Raw genomic sequence first — 17,258 nt, 5'->3', positions numbered from 1 at the left:
TGCCAAGGTTTTTGTATTTATCCATTTCAACTTTGAAAACGGTTGAGTTGTTTTGTCACTTTATGAAATTGCCGTATCGAATGTCACTTCTCAAGAGCTTGCTTATTCGTTTATTGAGTGCAAAAATACATCAGTTATCATAACAGACAGTTGCAGAATTTCATGTGGTTAAAGTTTGCAGAACACAAACACATTTTCGGCATTTCTGCGCTGTCATGAAAGTGTGCTACAAAAGCTGACAGAAAGTTTAAAGTCTCCACTCGCAAAAAAAGCACATATGGTTTTCACAAAAGGCCATTCACCAGTCCAACAGAACATTTGTAGCATTCTTGCTGTTTTGCATGACTGCTTCTGATAAGTTATTTGCATATAACTATGCAAATAACTTGTTTACAAGAACAGACAATTTGAACAGCAAAAAAAAAAAATTCTTATCTTTACAATAAAGCATTGCTAACAGAAACATTCAAAAGTAGAGTTCACAACAGGATTTCATTTATTTTTCAGCATTTGGTGTTAATACATGTTTACTTATATTGTTTTTAATCAGAGGAAAACTTCTGTTTTAATATTTAATCCCAAACTCTAGGAAAATTAGGCTTTTATCAAGAGATGTCCAAAGATCAGAATCAAGACAAGTGTTTTTCAACTCATTGATATTGAACCATTCAAATACTGAAAAACTGATTTTTTGGGGGGGTGTATTTATCTAAGGTGTACCCTGTACTAAAACATAAACTATTTGTGATCATAAAAAAGTCACATAAAGTCTGGTCACGCGTTTTTTGATCCACAAACTGAAGTAATCTCATGCTGGAATTCCTTCATTTTCTGTTTGATTCACAACTACTGCAGAAAAACCTGCTGCAAAATTTTTTTTTAATCCTTTCTCTGTGTTAAAATTCTTCAAAGAAATCTTAGGATTTATGAAACTGCCATTTGGTGAGTCAGACCTCAAAGAAAACTGCAACTCAAAAAGGCTGGCTGAAGCACCTTTAGCTTTATTTCTTTACGTTCCTTCTAGTTCGTCGGGGAAAAGAAGGGTCCTTAAAAACTGTCCATTTCAACATTAACAACAAATTTTAAGCTCCAAAAACTATTAGTTTTATTCATGATTAATGTCAAAATACATTAGATACACTCCATTCTGTTTAAAAATATATATCAGTTGATCAAAACCTTTATATCTGTCAAGAATGAGACATTTAGGACCAAGCTCCATGTAGTAGTAACATTCAAAATGTCTGTAGAGTGCTACTCCCATCTGACATAGCCCCTACATTTGAATGTTTTATCATTAATAACACACTTACAGAAACATCAGGAGACCAGGAGCACTCAATGCTGCATTCATTCATAAACTTGGATAATTACAACCCACATGGGGAGTTAGGGATTGTCCTTGAAGGCCAGACCAAGTCCCTGTCCTCGCCGAGTGGTCAGCTGGCGTCCACAGTTCTGTCATTTAGCCAGGACTGGGCAGCTGTCCGACGTCGCTGTTAACCTGGGCAGAGCCAGCCCCGTTCAGAAAGCTGTTCGTGAGCATGGCAGCTGCTCAAAGGGCAATGAGGTATTAAGCATAGATTTGCAAGAATAAAAAATGTCCTCCCTCTCTCCCTCATAAGCTTCTGGTCTGTTTTACACGCAAGACAAGCCATAAGCACAGGAACGTACACGCCCACACACCCACACCCACACACACACACACACACACACACACACACACACACAAGGTCTTACATAATGTTGGCAGCACGCTGCATCAGCCTGTTTTGACGCAGCATACTCACTGTGCATGTTGACAGAAAGCATGCACTGCTCAGACTCATGCATATTATTTTGGACAATAGTGAAGTTCAAACCCATAAGCATCTGCCTCATTTTGGTATTTACTTCGGCCTCTCACTGCTTTTCTAGCAGCCAAAAAAACTCAGAGCATGTAGTGCTCGACCACAGTTTTCTGCAGCACATCAAAGCCTATTTGAGCTCACATTCAACAAGGGAAACAGTGCAGTGTTGTCAAAATAAGGAACAGAACCACCGTGAGATGTTCTCAAAGAGTTGTCAAATGACAAGTAAGCTTGCGAATGAAAAATAAAAAACAAGACAACAGCAGGTCATATCTTAACAGCAGACATATTAAACAGCATTCGGCGTCTTCCTCTGCAGAGAGAATCAATTTGACGTATCCGGGAATGTCTTCAGGGTTCATATTTGATGAGCACGTGATCTTTTAAGTCCAATAAACACCAAGCCTTAGAGACTGTGGTGGATAGTCCAATGCTACCCGTAGGGTTAGACAATATCTGAATATTCAAAATTCAGATCCTTTTGGCCATGCAGGACTCCTTGAATTGCCTTCTTAGGAATCAAAAGCACGGTCTTCACAGATTTCGAGAGCAGCTTTACTTGCACCACCAAACACTTCTACATTGGCGTCAATCCAAGGAACCACATTCCCCGGCATGTACGCCGAACAATTAGCCAAACCCATGATGTCCACAGGCCGTAGTACTCTGTCCCACATGTTGAATTGGCTCAGCTCGCCAACAAAGGCTTGGGTAGCATCAAAACGCCCTCCGACGATGTCCTTATTTGAAAGACAAAACAAAATTTACATTACATAGATTTTAAGAACAGTATATTAAGTACTACTTCTACATGGTAAGTATTAACATTGCTTAGTAAATAATTATCTTCTATATCTTCAGAAGAATCCTGACTCCCACAATCACCTTCTTTGTTTGTATTTGGGTGGAATAGATTTCAATATTGATTCTCAGCCAACCTTACCAGGTTGAGCAAGAGTTTGACTCTGACTTTACTCCAAGCAATGGTGGATGCTGCCGTCGACTGTGAAGTTTAATCAAATGATGGCGATGACAGTGAAGATCAACAGAACTTTAGCTGGTCTGACTTTCAAATTTACTGGCTTCCTTACCTTTTCTTCACTTGTAAAAAACATTTACATTTTAAATTGATTTGCCAGCACTTATCCTGTATAGCTTCATAATAACTTTGGTTGAAATGTTTGCTGAAGATCTTTAATAATGAATTCTGCCCTTTGGAGTGTGCTCTCGTTTTTCTTACAAACCAGTTCTATCTGTTTTATTGTAACCATATTTTTCATGGAATCCATACAGAATACTTTCAAGTGACTCAAACTATTTGCTACAGCTTTTCAAAAAAATGGTAAAAATATGTGAAGAAAGAATTTGATTGGAAAGACCAATAATGAGAAAATGAATGAACGAAAAAATGCGAAAAACTTTGAGTTGTCTATTGTCACCAAAAGTATAGAGCAGAGGAAGCTTGCAAGGCAGATTTGACCTAAACTAAGTACAACTGAAAACATAAGAGCAGAACAAACATAAAACTGCCCATGACTGATTGTTATTTATGGGACAATAACATTAAATCCAGTTAAGAGAGTTTTAGTTTGACTAAAAAAGTCTGCCTAGTAGCTTTAAGATGCCTTAGTGTTGATCAGCCTCCAATCCTTGTGCAATCTGCAGCAATCTCAATTGAGTTTCTTGGTGGAAAGGAAACCAAAGCCAACCCCTCAGGCTCTGAACTGGTGCTTCATGAGTATACATATCTCAGTACACTTCATTCACATGTTCTTTTGAATTTCCTTAAGGACACACATGCAACTTTCTTGGAGGTAATCAATGGAGATTTGCAGTGACACTTCCCGTGGGTTTTTTAGAGCAATTTATGAGTAGATGAATGACGTGATAGTAAGAGGGCCACAGTAGCGTGAGAAGAGACTCAATGCCTCCTCCCCTGTGCTCCCTGCTCTGTGCACCTGGCACTCAGGATGAGGGAGAGTACACAGATGATCCTACTGGTACAAAAACATACACACACTTGTTCTTTACTGACTAAGCCTTCAGGCTCACCTGTTCCTGGCCCAGGATGATCACCCCTCCAGGTTTAATTGGGTGCCAGGGGGCCAGGTTGTCTCCAGTGCCGAGCCGCTCGCCGTCCTGATAAGCCTCCCAGAAGCCGTCCCTAGTCGTCCAGGTGATGCAGATGTGGTGCCAGCGCCCGTCGCTCACTGACAGAGGGAGCTGGGCCACCTGGGTGGAAGTTAAGGGCAGAGGAAAGGATGATGTGAGTCACAGACACAGGTCAAAGGAGAGACGGTGAGGATGAGGGGTAGGGAAAACAGGAAGCAGGATGGGTTGAGGAAAGGCATGAGTTAAAATGTGGCATGCTAGAAACAAGGACAGCAATTAGAAGGGTTACAGCTTCAAAAGAAGCAGCTTCCCACAGAGGCTTCTCTGAGCAAGAGAGACATTTAAAATTTAGATTACCTAGGTGACATCAAGGGATAGAACATCCTTCAGGGCAATCAGAATGCTAACAGCAAAACTCTGTCCTCTTATGGGTTTCTGCTTTGTTCATAGATCAAAGGAAAACAACCAGTTATTTTACCAACCAATGACATCATTGTCTTTTGAGGATTCGGCACTAAGCACGAGATCATGAGTGTGCACTGTAACTCATTAGCCTTTTTTATGATGAGCCTAGAGGACTGATTCGTAGTCATATGTCTCACAGCAGATGTAGCTCTGGACGCAAAGAGACTTGAGAAAATGGAAGTGATTGAAATAAAATTCTACACACTTGCAATTACAAAGCATACTGACCTCATTAGAGGCACCAGGTGGTGTGCTTTCATTAGTAGGACTACAGGGAATGCCCCGAGTGTTCTTATAATGTGTCTATCATGCAAGCAAACCAAAGCTTTTGGATATTAAACTGGAAAATTAATTCTTGTCAAATATTCCTCATCATGTAAATATCAAAGCAATCGCGCTTCATATTCGTAGGACAAACCATGACTCACTCGTGCTTAGTTAAATGATTGCATTTTCAAAATATAAAAGATGATGTTTTTGAGTCATTATTTAATAACAGTGCTTTTATACATATAAGGTTTTGTGAAAGCTTTCCAAAGCAGAAAACCTTAATAATAACATCTTTGCCTCAGGCCAGCATTGGAAAATTGCTCCAAAAAATAAAAAGGTTGGGGGCTGCATTTAAATGTTATTTGTACCAGGAAAGCTGGAATCATAGTATATTTTTCATGTTCTGTGGGACTTTGAGTTCTATCTGACTTCTATGCCCTGATTCTGTTTTGAGTTGTTAATATGTTATGTTATTGAGCTCTATGTGTTTCTTTTTTTGTCAAACAGAATAGCCTGTTCCTTCTTCCACTAATCATCCTCATCAGTAGCCTATTTACTCGCCTAATTTAATCTTTTTCAACTTTGGACTGTAAGTATACTTCTTAGGATTGTCATTAAGTTCCCAATTTTTAACATGATCTTGGGATCCAACAGAACAGATGGATTTAACTTTGTAATCCTAAAATCAAAGCCCTACATTTCATGACAGAGTCAGCTCTTTCCATGTACCATGGAGAGCAAAACAACCTGACGGTAACAACTGATTGACTCAGCAGTCTGTCTGCAGTAGGCAGTTTATTTTAAAAACAGATATTCTTACTCTCAATGCCCGTTGCAGAATTCAGTGAAAGACATGCTCACACTTAAAAGGTCTTCCTTTTAATCAAGTTAGCATAGGTCTACGGGCTATATAAAACATGTTCATTTTATTTTTTGCACAAAATCATTCTCGGATAATGAGATTTCCCCTCCTCAGTTTTGCCTATTTTGAGCTTGTTTCAGAATGAGCTGTTTTAGGACCTCTTGTCACTTTTATGCAAATAAGCTGCTGCTGGCCGCATTGCCAACTCAGTGTTTACACTCACACATTATGCACGGGAAAATGGCTGCAAGCAGACGCACACTGGTACAACCGTGCATCTTTGGCCCCCCTAGTCAAACCCAGAAGTTGAAGAAGTGGAGCCTCCTGCACAACCATCAAGGACGCAACGAATGGTTTCTGAATAGTAAGTCAACAACAAACACTTGTCTTTTCCTGTAGCCATTGTACAGTGCATACAAAAACAAAACCAGCTGACCAAAAATGTTCATCTTCAGCAATGAAGTGGGAAAAATTCTGCTTCGGTTGCTAGGGGCTGCGCTTAGCTGAGGTTGTTAGGTGAGGGGCAGTACCTGCCTATTGTGACTTTATATTTGGCAGGTTTTTGTAACACCAAAAACATTAACTTATTGCCAGAAAATGACAATAGGTTTTTTTATTTTTACTGTTTTGCTAAGTGGTAGAGACTCAAATGGAAGTACAAAAAGGTGAATTTTGCATCTAGGTCACCTCTAACACTCTAAAGAAGTTAGATGGATGAAGAAAATGGCAGCTGTGATTTGAATTTGCAATGCTGCAACTTGGACCCATATGACTGACAGTTGTCCAGTAAATCGGAGAAAACTTTGCAATGTCTCTGTCATCCCGCCTGTACTACAGTATTCTCTGATCCAAACTGTTAGTGGTTTTGAAATTATGACATGAGCATACCTTGAAACCAGAAAATGATTGATGCCTAGAACAAAGACAGCTGCAGATGAGGACAATTATGCTGGTCCTCTGGGAACGATTTCAGAAGTGCCTTCAAATAAATACATCTTTTATCGCCTTTGCAATAAAAGTGTAGGTTTTGGTCAGATGAGCTTCAGATTGAGATTTCCAGCAACATGTACTCCAGAAGGGTCTGACCTAAAACAAAGATTTAGCTCACATCTATGCTAGAGTATCTGTGATGCTCTGGACATAATTGTCTTCTAATGGCCTTGAGAATATTTTCAAGAGTTCATGGTGTCATAACTTTTTTGATACCAGGAGAGTTTACATAAAAATCTGGTGGACTTTGGGTCTGCAGACAAAATGTTGATCCAAACGACACCTGGCTATGTCAAAGCAGAAGTGGTTCACAAAACACAAATTTCTCCCATTGATATCTCAGTGCCCAGACCTAAAATCTGTGAAAGCCTGTGGAGTGGACTGAATAGCAGAGAGTACCAACTGATTTGGATAAACTAGAGAAATTGTGGAAAGAGCAACGATCAGAAATCCCTCTATCCTCCGATCTTGAAAAATACTTTAAAAGCTGACTGTTTCAGTGGGAAAGAGGATTTATAGCAAGTTCGTCAACAATTTGATTGTCTTGTTAAAGACAGTTATTCAACATTTTTCTTCTCCTTTGAATAAATATACTCAAAATTAAAGTTGAATGTTTATGGCTTAAGTGCAAGATTATACTATTACAGTGTTGAAATATAAGATGAATTTATTTTATGGCTTTTCCACATCTTTATATTGGTGTTACTTACTGCCAGCAGCAGTAAGAAACATGTTTTTCCATGAGAATCACTCTTTTTGAGTAAGTTAAAGCAAGAATGAGCAAATCTAGGCAATATCTCTGATGATGTCACCAAAGTTGCGTCAGCCACAGAGATTTTGAAAATCATTTAAACATTTTTGGGGGGATTTAGTTTTTTCTCCTTCAGAAAACAGTCTCAGAAAATACCAGAAGCATTAGGGATTGGAGCATTAGACTACGCATGCAATATGGCACAATATTTCTGTGTTCGTTCTGGGGAGGGCTGGAGGAAAAGCACAAGTCTGCTTAAGATTATGCTGGAAGCAACAGTACTGGACATCAACAATCTCCTTGTGCAAAGGGAAGCAACATCTGGGGGAAGAGGCTGATGTGTAACAAGTGCGACTCTGAACCTGCATAATGACACATAAAAATATAACAAGACAACTGCACTTTTAAATATTGTTAAGCCAACCTTCTGCTTCCTCTTTAATATGCAGTAAAATGAGCAACATAAACAATGCAGTTTGTTGGACACTGCAAGTAAATTCAACACACTTATCCTCAAATTCTGCACACATGATCCTCAAATTTACTAAACTTAATCTAATTTCTTTTATTTCCACAAATCTTTTCTTTTTCCTTTAAAATTTCCACCATTTTCCAATGGGAACCTTTCATAGAAAGTGGCGTCTTTGCTGTATTTCACATTTTTGGTCTCTATTAACCTCCAAAGCACTGCAGCTTTCTCAGCCCTTCCTACTTTCTTCCAATCACACGCTCATCCCTTCCACCATCTCTCTCTGATCCAGCCGACGTGAACCCATGTATAATGCATACTGAGAAGAAAACTGTGGGGAGACCTGCCTGTGCCAATAACACCCAGTGTAAACAGGAGAGTCGGGTAGGAATACCAGTTTGGGATAATTTTAACCAAGAATCTGAGCAACTGAGTCTGGGGTTTCCAACTGAGCCATTATGCATAAAACTGAATTCATTCCTGCAGCTTATTTTGCTGTAACAATGCAAGTACTTCAAAGCAGATGCCAGAAATTCTGCATGTCCCTTGTCTTACCATACTGAGTGCTGTGATAATTGAAAGTGCACTGACTGTATGGTTAGAGTAATGGATGAAGTCCAAATATAAGGCCATCAAATGAGCACACGCAGCAGCCCCTATTCTCTAATGAATACAGTTATCTCTGGGTTTGAGTGGAATGTGGGTCAGCCATATTAAATGTTTATATGGTACAAATTTTAGTATTCCGAATTAATGTTCAATGATTTCCTTCTCAACATGAGCTCACGTGAACCACCTGCTTGTTTCACATTACAGAGACGCAAATTAGAGTAATTATACTTTGTCTTTTTTTTTTATTTTATCAGTGTCATAACTGAACCAACTGTGTTGGCAGGCAAATAACGCAGCATTTTTTAAATTTTTTTATCTTTCTTTACAGAAAATCAGCCATTTCAAAGCCAAGACAGAACTCCTCTCCCTCTGCAAGTTTATTCTTAACTGATAGAGTTAAAGCTGCCAGGAGATTCTCTTTTAATCCATGCCACCAGGAGGCACCGATAAGCTCAACAGTGCCTTTTTGCACACTCACTTCAGAAATAGACATGTGAAGCAACTTCTCTTCTTCTTGCTGTCTTGCTTTGGTTTTTTTAAAATAAATTATGCTTTTAAAGTGAGCTAAAAGTAGTTTATTATTAAGATATTTTTTAGTATATTTCTGATCCATTAGACTGTGAAATATTTGTATTATTCCTTATGCTTTAAAAATATTTTAATTAAACTTCTTTTTTTTTGGTGCTCCAGATAATATTTAATATTTGTGTCAATATAAACGTAGCTGAACATCTCTTTCATAGTTGTCTATGTGTTTGAACTATTCTACAAATGGTCCTTTAAGTGGCACCAAACAAACCCACTGACCCCTTTTAACTCAGAATGTAAAGTTAACCAGAAAAATAATCGGACACACAGCAGATCAAAGCAGTGTTTTAGTTTTACTTAACATGTTTCTTGTGACTGGAAGTAATAGTACAATTTTGGAGAAACTCGGTCACAGTCTCGACTTCAAACTGATTTGTAGAGAGAGTTAGAGATTAGAGTGATGGTAAAGAGACCTTCTAGAAGCTATTATTTGAAGCTCATCAACAAAATACCAGTTAAAGCAATTAGAAGAAGCGTTTTATTGATATAATTCAAAAAATATAATTTAAAATCTAAAACCGCCAAGTGGATGCACAATTCTAGGCTTAATCGTGCATGGAAAATGTAAGGAAGAATAAACTTTGCTTCTATTTGTAGACTTACCTTGTCATTGACCAGTAACTCAATAGGATTGTTGCCCCATTCAATCAGAACTATCTCATTGGCCTGTCCAGGCACGCCATAAGAGAAAGGGGTTCCTATGCCTGGACTGGCGCTGGACTTAAGCCACATGCAAACAGTGAAGGCGTACATCTCCGGTAGGCTCTTCTTAATGCGTCCGTACAAATAGTTGGTGCGAAGAGGGAGGGACACCTTGAAGTCCTCTGGAGACTTAAAGGCATTATTACCTATGGACAGATAGAATATATATAACTGAGCATAGACATGATTAGTTTTCGTCTCATAAAGCATCACAATGTGAGAAAGTAGGGAAGGGCATGTCTATATTGCTCTCTAGTCTCAAACTGCAATGAAAAAACAGAGTTTTAAATCACGAGTTTACATCAAATAATCCCAAAAGTAAATAACTGAACAGTAATACGTATCATTAAGTCAAGAAAACAAACCAACAAGGTGGAAAAGAACAAAATCTTTTGAGTTCAGATTCTAATGGGATCATCATTTATGCGCCAAAAAATGGCATCTAAATATTTCAAAAATATTGGAATTGTAATTTGTTACTATGGATAGAACCACAACTTTAAGACACTAGTGGATTTTTTCCCTTTAACTGTTCAATGTATGTTTTCTAGAACATTATAACCTTAAATGTTCTTTAAGGTTAAGAACAATTTTAGTACCAAAACTTAAGACAATGGTTTTGCTTTGGGACTACAATTTTTGCTTGGGATTTCAAACATTCTACATTAAGATGGCGACAAAGTAGAGAATTTATTAATATAATAACTACTCCTTAAACAGACTGAAACATGATATTAACACCACCACCTTTTAATTAAACTATCATATCACACAAATCCAATAGGTTTTATTCCAAAAATAGTATGCCTGGTTTAAACCATTAGTCCAAATTCACTAAATTTATTCTTTGGATTTTTATAAATTTTTTAATTTAATTTAATTTTTTTAGTAGACTTCAATCAGCCTGAGGTTCTTTTAGCGAAAAAAACTCTCTTTTTTGCAGCCATGTCCACTTTTGTTTGTTCTGTGTCCTTCTGATGTTAGATTCATGAACATTAATCAATGTAAGAGAGAGATCTAGTTGTTTTGATGTTCCCTGCAATTTCTCTGTTACCTCAACAATTTGAAGCAAGTTGCAAACCCAATGAACTTCAGTCATTTATTCACCGAGGTCTCTATAGGCCTACTTTGATACTAGTTTTTACAGAATGCGTGGAAATGTCTGAAATGTTTTAATGTATATCTAAGACACTTCCATAATTTGGTATTTTAGTGGCTGAAAACATCTAAAAATAATTTGTAATTGTAGAATCCTAATCTTAAATGGAGAACAAGTATAACATTTTAAAGTTATTTGTTTAACTGGCATAATTTTTGAAAATAGACATGCAAATACCACAGTATATTGAACAATTAGATTGAACAATTAATTAAAATTCATTGAGAGTTCGAGTTGTATAAATTATTTCACACTGGAACATGAGTATATTAAATAAATCATCACAAGCATTAAAACAAATTTTAGAAAAAATGTTTTTGGGTGCATGATGGGTGAATGTAAACTACTCAGACCCCATGATTTTTGGCTCTGTTTGCCACATATGTGTTAATCTTTTTTCCCTCTCAAGAACAAGAATCTCAAATATCATGTGCATATTCATTTTGTGCAGCATTTCCCGTCATGTAGCCTCTTTCACAAAATGCTATTGTCCTACAGGGTCAATTTCAAATAAAAGTAGATACGCTGTCTCTGCATATTTCAGAGCAAGTCCAGGGAGGAGAGGAAAATTGCGTTATGGAGCCATTGCAGCAGCTTTATTTGTAGGTAAAATCCTTACCTTTCTCTCTCACAGAACAACACAATAAATCCCATCTGAACTCACAGCAGGAATCCTCTGACATTGATGTGATGGAAATTGAACTAAATTAAACTCACAAACAGGTTCTGCACTGAGAGGCTTCTATATCAAGCTATATTATACACATGTTCTTCTATGCAACTGAGACATTAACATCAGCTATGAAAACTATCCTTGCCTGACCGGTTCTGTGAAACCTTGAAGAAACGTCCAGTGAAATGTGAAATAGACTTCTTAAGCATTTATTTTCTTCTGTTGGTGGAAACATTTTCAGTATTTTGACATCTACCATCAAAGAGCAACCCAGGAGGACGGACGCTTCTTGAATAGTTTTTACACTAATTAAGCACATTTAGCAGTTGCTTTCCAAGCCTTACTTTTAAGACCAACAGAATAGCTCTGTGAGCCAAAGGAGTGTGAAGGAAAATCTTTACATCATTGAAACCTTATTCAGATATTGACTAATCGCTGCTAAATTAGTAAGGCAAAATTTATATATAATTATGAAATTGGCATTCAAATTTGCACAATTTTTCACAGCTCCTGATGCCTCATGCTTACTTTTCTCGAGCTCCGCGATCCTCTCCATGAGGGAGTTGAGAGCAGTTTCGGTGCGTTGGCGGTGGGCCGCGGTTTCATTGTAGAGCTGGCTCTTCTCCTCCTCCAGCTCAGTTACCTTACGGAGGAGCTGGGTCTCCAGTGCCCCCAGACGCTGGCGCAGCAGCTCACGGAGCTCTGGTGGCAGGGGAGTCAGGGCCGAGGCTCCTCCGGCTGATGAGTTTGTGCTGGGGAGGCGCAGGCTTTGCTGCTGGGAGGCACACCACAGACAGAGATTAGAGACAGACAGACATTAAATCCTGCTAGCCGTCAGTGCAGTAGATTGCTGATCAGACAGCTCTGCTATCTTTTTGGCAGCATTGTCTTTGATGCATCAATCTCTAAGACAGCGTGTCCCTATGGCTTGTATGGGCGACCTGCCAAACACCAGTGGCTGTGTGCAGGGTATTAAAGGTAGACGTCACCCCAAGTTGACACTACGATGACAGATGGTTTGCTTCTTTTTCTTTTTTTTTTTTTGGAACATGGGAAACATCATGTGCACACGCAAGTAAAAAAACTGCCCTCAAATGTCCATTTCAAATATTACTCTGCTGGCAGTCAGGCGCACATCCCAGTCTGATTACTTTTTTACTGAAAAATTCAACCATCTATATGCCTGAGCGTAGCTCTTTGGTCTAGAAGGCAACTGCTCATGTATGCAAACCCAGTGCCTTCCAAAAATAGTCATACTGCATCACAACAGTAGACTTTCATGTGTTTTATTGGGATGTTATGTGGTAGATCAACAAACACAAGTGTGTAATGAGTTGAAGGAAATCATACATGCTTCCTGCATTTTTTGCAAATCAAAATCTTAGACTTTTAACTTGCATTTGTATTTCAAATCTTTTGCTTAGATCCTCGTACATAATTATCCAAGTGCCTGTGCCCTGATTAGGAAAGATATTGGCAACATTGGGCATTTTCCCCAAACATACAGTAACTTCTACATGGTGTTGACAGCATTACACTATGATTATGCTTTTCTTGAGCAATTGTAAAGGGAATGGTTAGAGCTGATGGGAAGTTGGATGGAACAAAATAGAGGGCAATCCTGAAAGAAAATGTGTCAGAGGCAGCAAAAGACCAAAGACCAACATGGAGGTTCACCTTGCAGCAACACAACAACTCTAAGCATACAATTAGAGCTACAATGAATGGGGTACATTAGGTCAGTACAACGTCATGTGTTAGAACAGCCTAGTCAAAGTACAGTGCTACCTCCAAATGAAAATTAGGATCATTTGTGACAAGACTTGAAAGCAGATGTTCCCAGATGTTTTCCATGTACAAAGCTTTCAGTGGTAGAAATGCAAATGCTTGCCACATAGTTCAAATTTTTGTTAGTTAAAAAAACATTTTGAGAAAGACGTAGAATTTTCTCCCACTTTTCAACGAATTATTGAAGTTAGTGGCCCTGATGTGGCAAAATGTAAAGAACCTCCAGAGGTATGCAAATTTTCATCTAACTGAAAATCAGATAAGTGAGAAACTGTCCACTTCTTGTGGAAACATGCAACCAGGACGTGATGAGTAATGATAATTAAGGTTCAGCCTATCAAGGGTGTTTAAAATAGACCTGTTTGGAATTCAGCAGAATATGCATGTTCTCTATTAGCATATTCTTAATTTGATTAGAGTAGTAAACTTTTATGATATGAGAGATGTAGATAAGGGTCAAGGCAGCAGAGAGATGGATCAATGATGCAGCATATTGTCCACAATAATAAATTCAGAGCACAAGCCTTCTGCTTATTTGCAAATAGTTCTCCAGGTCACCTCATTAGTGGCTGAGCGTGACCCTTGAGCCCTCTGGAAAGTATAATAAACAGCAAAACAAGTGAATAAAGAGCCACAAGCAGTGCAAAAGTCTCAGGTGTGGCATGACAAAAGCGCTAAATATTTGAATTATTTTGAAAATTTTATTGCTGTAGACCAACTAAAATCTCAGGGAATTAATTTAATCATCTGCTATGAATAATTAGTCACACGATTGCAAATAAGCAAGTGTGTGAATCCCATAGAACACTATGGGCTCATACATTATTCAAGAAAACATTGCAATTCCCACCATCACGTGCAAATACTTCACCTTTGACAAGATGTATTTTTCTTTTCAATAATATCTCACAGATAAATCTCTCTTAGTGGATGTCTTTGGATCAATAACAGCATCAAGACGGTACATGCATAAAACCTGACCTTTTGACCTCATTGGTTTGAGAGGTCCCAAGCACCAGATTAACCCATAACAAGCCATGTGACATTGGCATGACTGTTTACAATTAGAAAACAGAGTAGCTGCTTAGAACCTCCAAACCATTAGGAGGCCCCAAGCACCAGCATTCTTGCAACTCATGTTTACAAATCAAATGAATGATACATAATCAGTAAGTTAAAATTTGTTGTAACTCACATATAATGTGGTAGGATTCTAAAGAATTTGTCTAAGTAAGACATGTTGTTAGCATTTTAGATCAAGAGTGGTGTTTTTATACCTAATGAACTTTTTACTTGAAATGCTAATTTATTTCAGCAATTTTACCCAAAAGTTATATCTACTTTTACACACAGTTTATATATATAATTAGAAAGGTTCACTTTTGTTGATTTTGATGAGAGCATGCAGCCAATGAAAACATAAATTCTGAAAATGAACGTAATGTCACGGAGAAGATTGATTTGTAAGTCCTAAACTCATTCATTATGGGTTTAGATGAGGTGAGTTTGATGGTCAGTCAAGACCGTGGTCATTATAGCAGGCATTGTGAGGTCAGTATTAGCTCCCACTGGACCCATCAGCATGGCCATAATGTTTGTAAGCAGAAAGAAGGTTAGAAGAATTTAGAATTTCTAAATGAAATATTAAATTAATTTAATCTATTAGATCATTAACAGCTGGGTTATTTTTCTCCTTAGCCCAGGCAAGACACCTAATGTTGTCTCTAGTTCAGGAGTGTCTTAAATTATGAAGTGTCCTGGATATGTCATTGTGTGGTTACTCTCGAATCACTGAATCCAGTGACAATACTTGATTTATGAGTCTCACCTAAGCTATTAAGTGATCTTTACTCCACATAAATCTAAAAGATGTTCTACCACATATTTTCCTTCCACTAAGCTTTCGATTAGTATGTCTGGATACAGCATACTGTGAAGAAACAGCTTATTATAGCAATTGTCTTTTGTGCCTTTGTTATCTGTCAAGTGAGCAGTGTGGGCCACAACATGGCAATAATATAACGTTTCTTTATATAAGAAAATACGTATTTCAAAATATTTGTCATATATAATTTTCCGATTTTCTGAGAAACTGATATTTTAAGGTTTCATTCACTGTAAGCCATAATCATCGAAATATAATAAGTGCTGGTAATATAACACTCTGCTTGTAATGAATCGATATGAAGTCTGAGTTTCACTAAACATAATTTCTGAAAAAAGCAACCTTTGACAGTTCAATTTACTGTTACAAAGAATGTGTGATATAAAATGGTGGATTTTTGTGTTATGCTGTTGCGTGTTTGTGCCGTCTTACCTCTAAATTCTCCAGCCGACCCTTCAGGGTCTGCATGGTTTTGCCCAGTTGGTCTATAGTCTCACCGGGGTCCCGGGGCAGGTCTCCCATGGTGTTCTTCCCGTACTCCTTCCTTCTGGAGCCCTGACCCCGGGACTTACCCTGCGCCATCTCATCGGCTGCCGCCTCGCAGCGCGCCAGCTTAGAGTTGAGCTCTTTAATGGTTCCCTGTTGGCTCACGATGGTCTCCTTCTGCTGCAGGATAGTCTCCCGAAGCTGGATGATGGTGTTGCGCAGCTCATCCTCCACGGGGCTGCTGCTCTGGACTCGGTTGCCTGTGGGGCCATACCCGCAGCCGGGTTCTGCGCCCGGGGGGATTGCGTTACACACGAACCGACTACCTGTTACATCTTGGCTGCTCACCGTGCGCCCGCTGACCAGGTACAAAAGTCCAAAAACTAAAGTCAGCATCTTGGATGAAATGGGAATTACTAATCCCTTTAGGAACAAGAAAGTAAAAATGTTTCACAAAAAACAACAACAAAAAAACACCTGAAATTATGTAATAAACTTTTTACACCGATTTTATTAATTTAGTATAAAAAAAACATTAACACATCCAAAGTTTTACGGGGAAAAAAAAACCACCTAAAATTTATGAAGCGATTTGAAGAAAATAAATCCGCAGTGAAAGCCCATAGTATTACTTGTTCATCAACCACATGGTCGGTCTGCTATAATATACACACATACACACAAAGACAACCAAATCTTCCAGCATTTAAAACTCGGCCAATTCAGATTTTGATAAATCTACTCCAGAGAAAAAAGAAAGAAAGAGAAAAAAGCAAAAAGCAAAGTTGAACCCTGTTGGGTTTGTTATCTCCAGCAATACAATCCTCAGAAGGTCGCAGAGAACTCAGCTGTGCTTGTCTTTCCTCTCCGCTCCGTTGAATTGTCAGTGAGCGGTGCTGAAGAGACAGCGACGGCGCTCAGCAGATTATTATAGGGGAGGTGCGCACTGGCGCTTCCGTTCATCACTTCGTGCGCTCCGGTTATTCAGCCTCAGCCTGCGTCATCCGCCGAATCCCAGCGGATCCAAATCACGCCATGACATGCTTTGAGTACATCTCATTGACTATACGTGAGTTCTTTAGATATGTGCTGAAGATGGCAGATGTCAAAAAAAAGAGGACTTCACAAGGTTGTTGTTTCTCTCTCTCTCTCTCTCTCTTTCTCTCTCTCTCTCTCTCTCTCTCTCTCCCAGCGTTGCTCCGTTTATTCACGGTAACAGCTTGACTGAAGAAAAGTGTTGCTTCCTTTCTTTGGTCGCCTTAAAGTACGCAAAGTTTCACATGGAACATGTTTAATTCCTCCTCCCGGTACCTTTGAACATTTTAGGCTGTAAAACAATATGACAAAACTTAATGCTAACTGACTGTTTGGGGAATGTGAGAATCAGTCAGAATACCCAAACCCGTGGTGAAATTTTGAAGTAGCTACAGAGATCCCCAGCTCTGATTACCTAATTGAAAGCAGCTATTTGAGGAGGAGAATTAATGTTGCAATTCAGATGGCATTTCCACCCCATTCACACCTTGGTGGTAGCAGAATGGTGATGGCAGCATCATGCTGTGGGTATGCCTTCTTCAGCAGCGCAGTGAAAGCTGG

The 17,258-nt window shown here is 38.7% G+C and overlaps 1 protein-coding gene across 2 annotated transcripts; it reads right to left on the bottom strand.

Annotated features, from left to right (window-relative positions):
- Positions 1-90: 90 nt before the first annotated feature.
- Positions 91-16,786, bottom strand: nptx2a (neuronal pentraxin 2a). Of its 2 annotated transcripts, none has more exons than XM_028042870.1 (5): positions 15,609-16,786; positions 12,032-12,275; positions 9,573-9,817; positions 3,903-4,082; positions 91-2,590 (listed from the first exon to the last, which is right to left on the bottom strand). In XM_028042870.1, exons 1-5 carry the CDS (start codon positions 16,056-16,058, stop codon positions 2,363-2,365), a joined length of 1,347 nt encoding a protein of 448 aa, XP_027898671.1. In that variant the 5' UTR covers positions 16,059-16,786; the 3' UTR covers positions 91-2,362. The 2 variants fall into 2 exon arrangements, with proteins under 2 accessions (XP_027898671.1, XP_027898670.1); XM_028042869.1 differs by having other exon boundaries at positions 12,032-12,278; positions 15,609-16,783.
- Between the last annotated feature and the right edge of the window lie 472 nt (positions 16,787-17,258).

Source organism: Xiphophorus couchianus, chromosome 16 (genome assembly GCF_001444195.1).
Source record: "Xiphophorus couchianus chromosome 16, X_couchianus-1.0, whole genome shotgun sequence".
Lineage (NCBI taxonomy): Eukaryota > Metazoa > Chordata > Actinopteri > Cyprinodontiformes > Poeciliidae > Xiphophorus > Xiphophorus couchianus.
Note: the sequence above shows the minus strand (reverse complement) of the source record. Positions and strands in the feature narration are given on the sequence as shown.

Coding starts and splice junctions, on each gene's coding strand:
- nptx2a (XM_028042869.1), bottom strand. CDS start 16,058: ATGCTGACTTTAGTTTTTGGACTTTTGTACCTGGTCAGCGGGCGCACG. Junction 12,279..15,608: donor GTCGGCTGGAGAATTTAGAG/GTAAGACGGCAC, acceptor TGTGCCTCCCAG/CAGCAAAGCCTGCGCCTCCC. Junction 9,818..12,031: donor GATCGCGGAGCTCGAGAAAA/GTAAGCATGAGG, acceptor ATCTGTCCATAG/GTAATAATGCCTTTAAGTCT.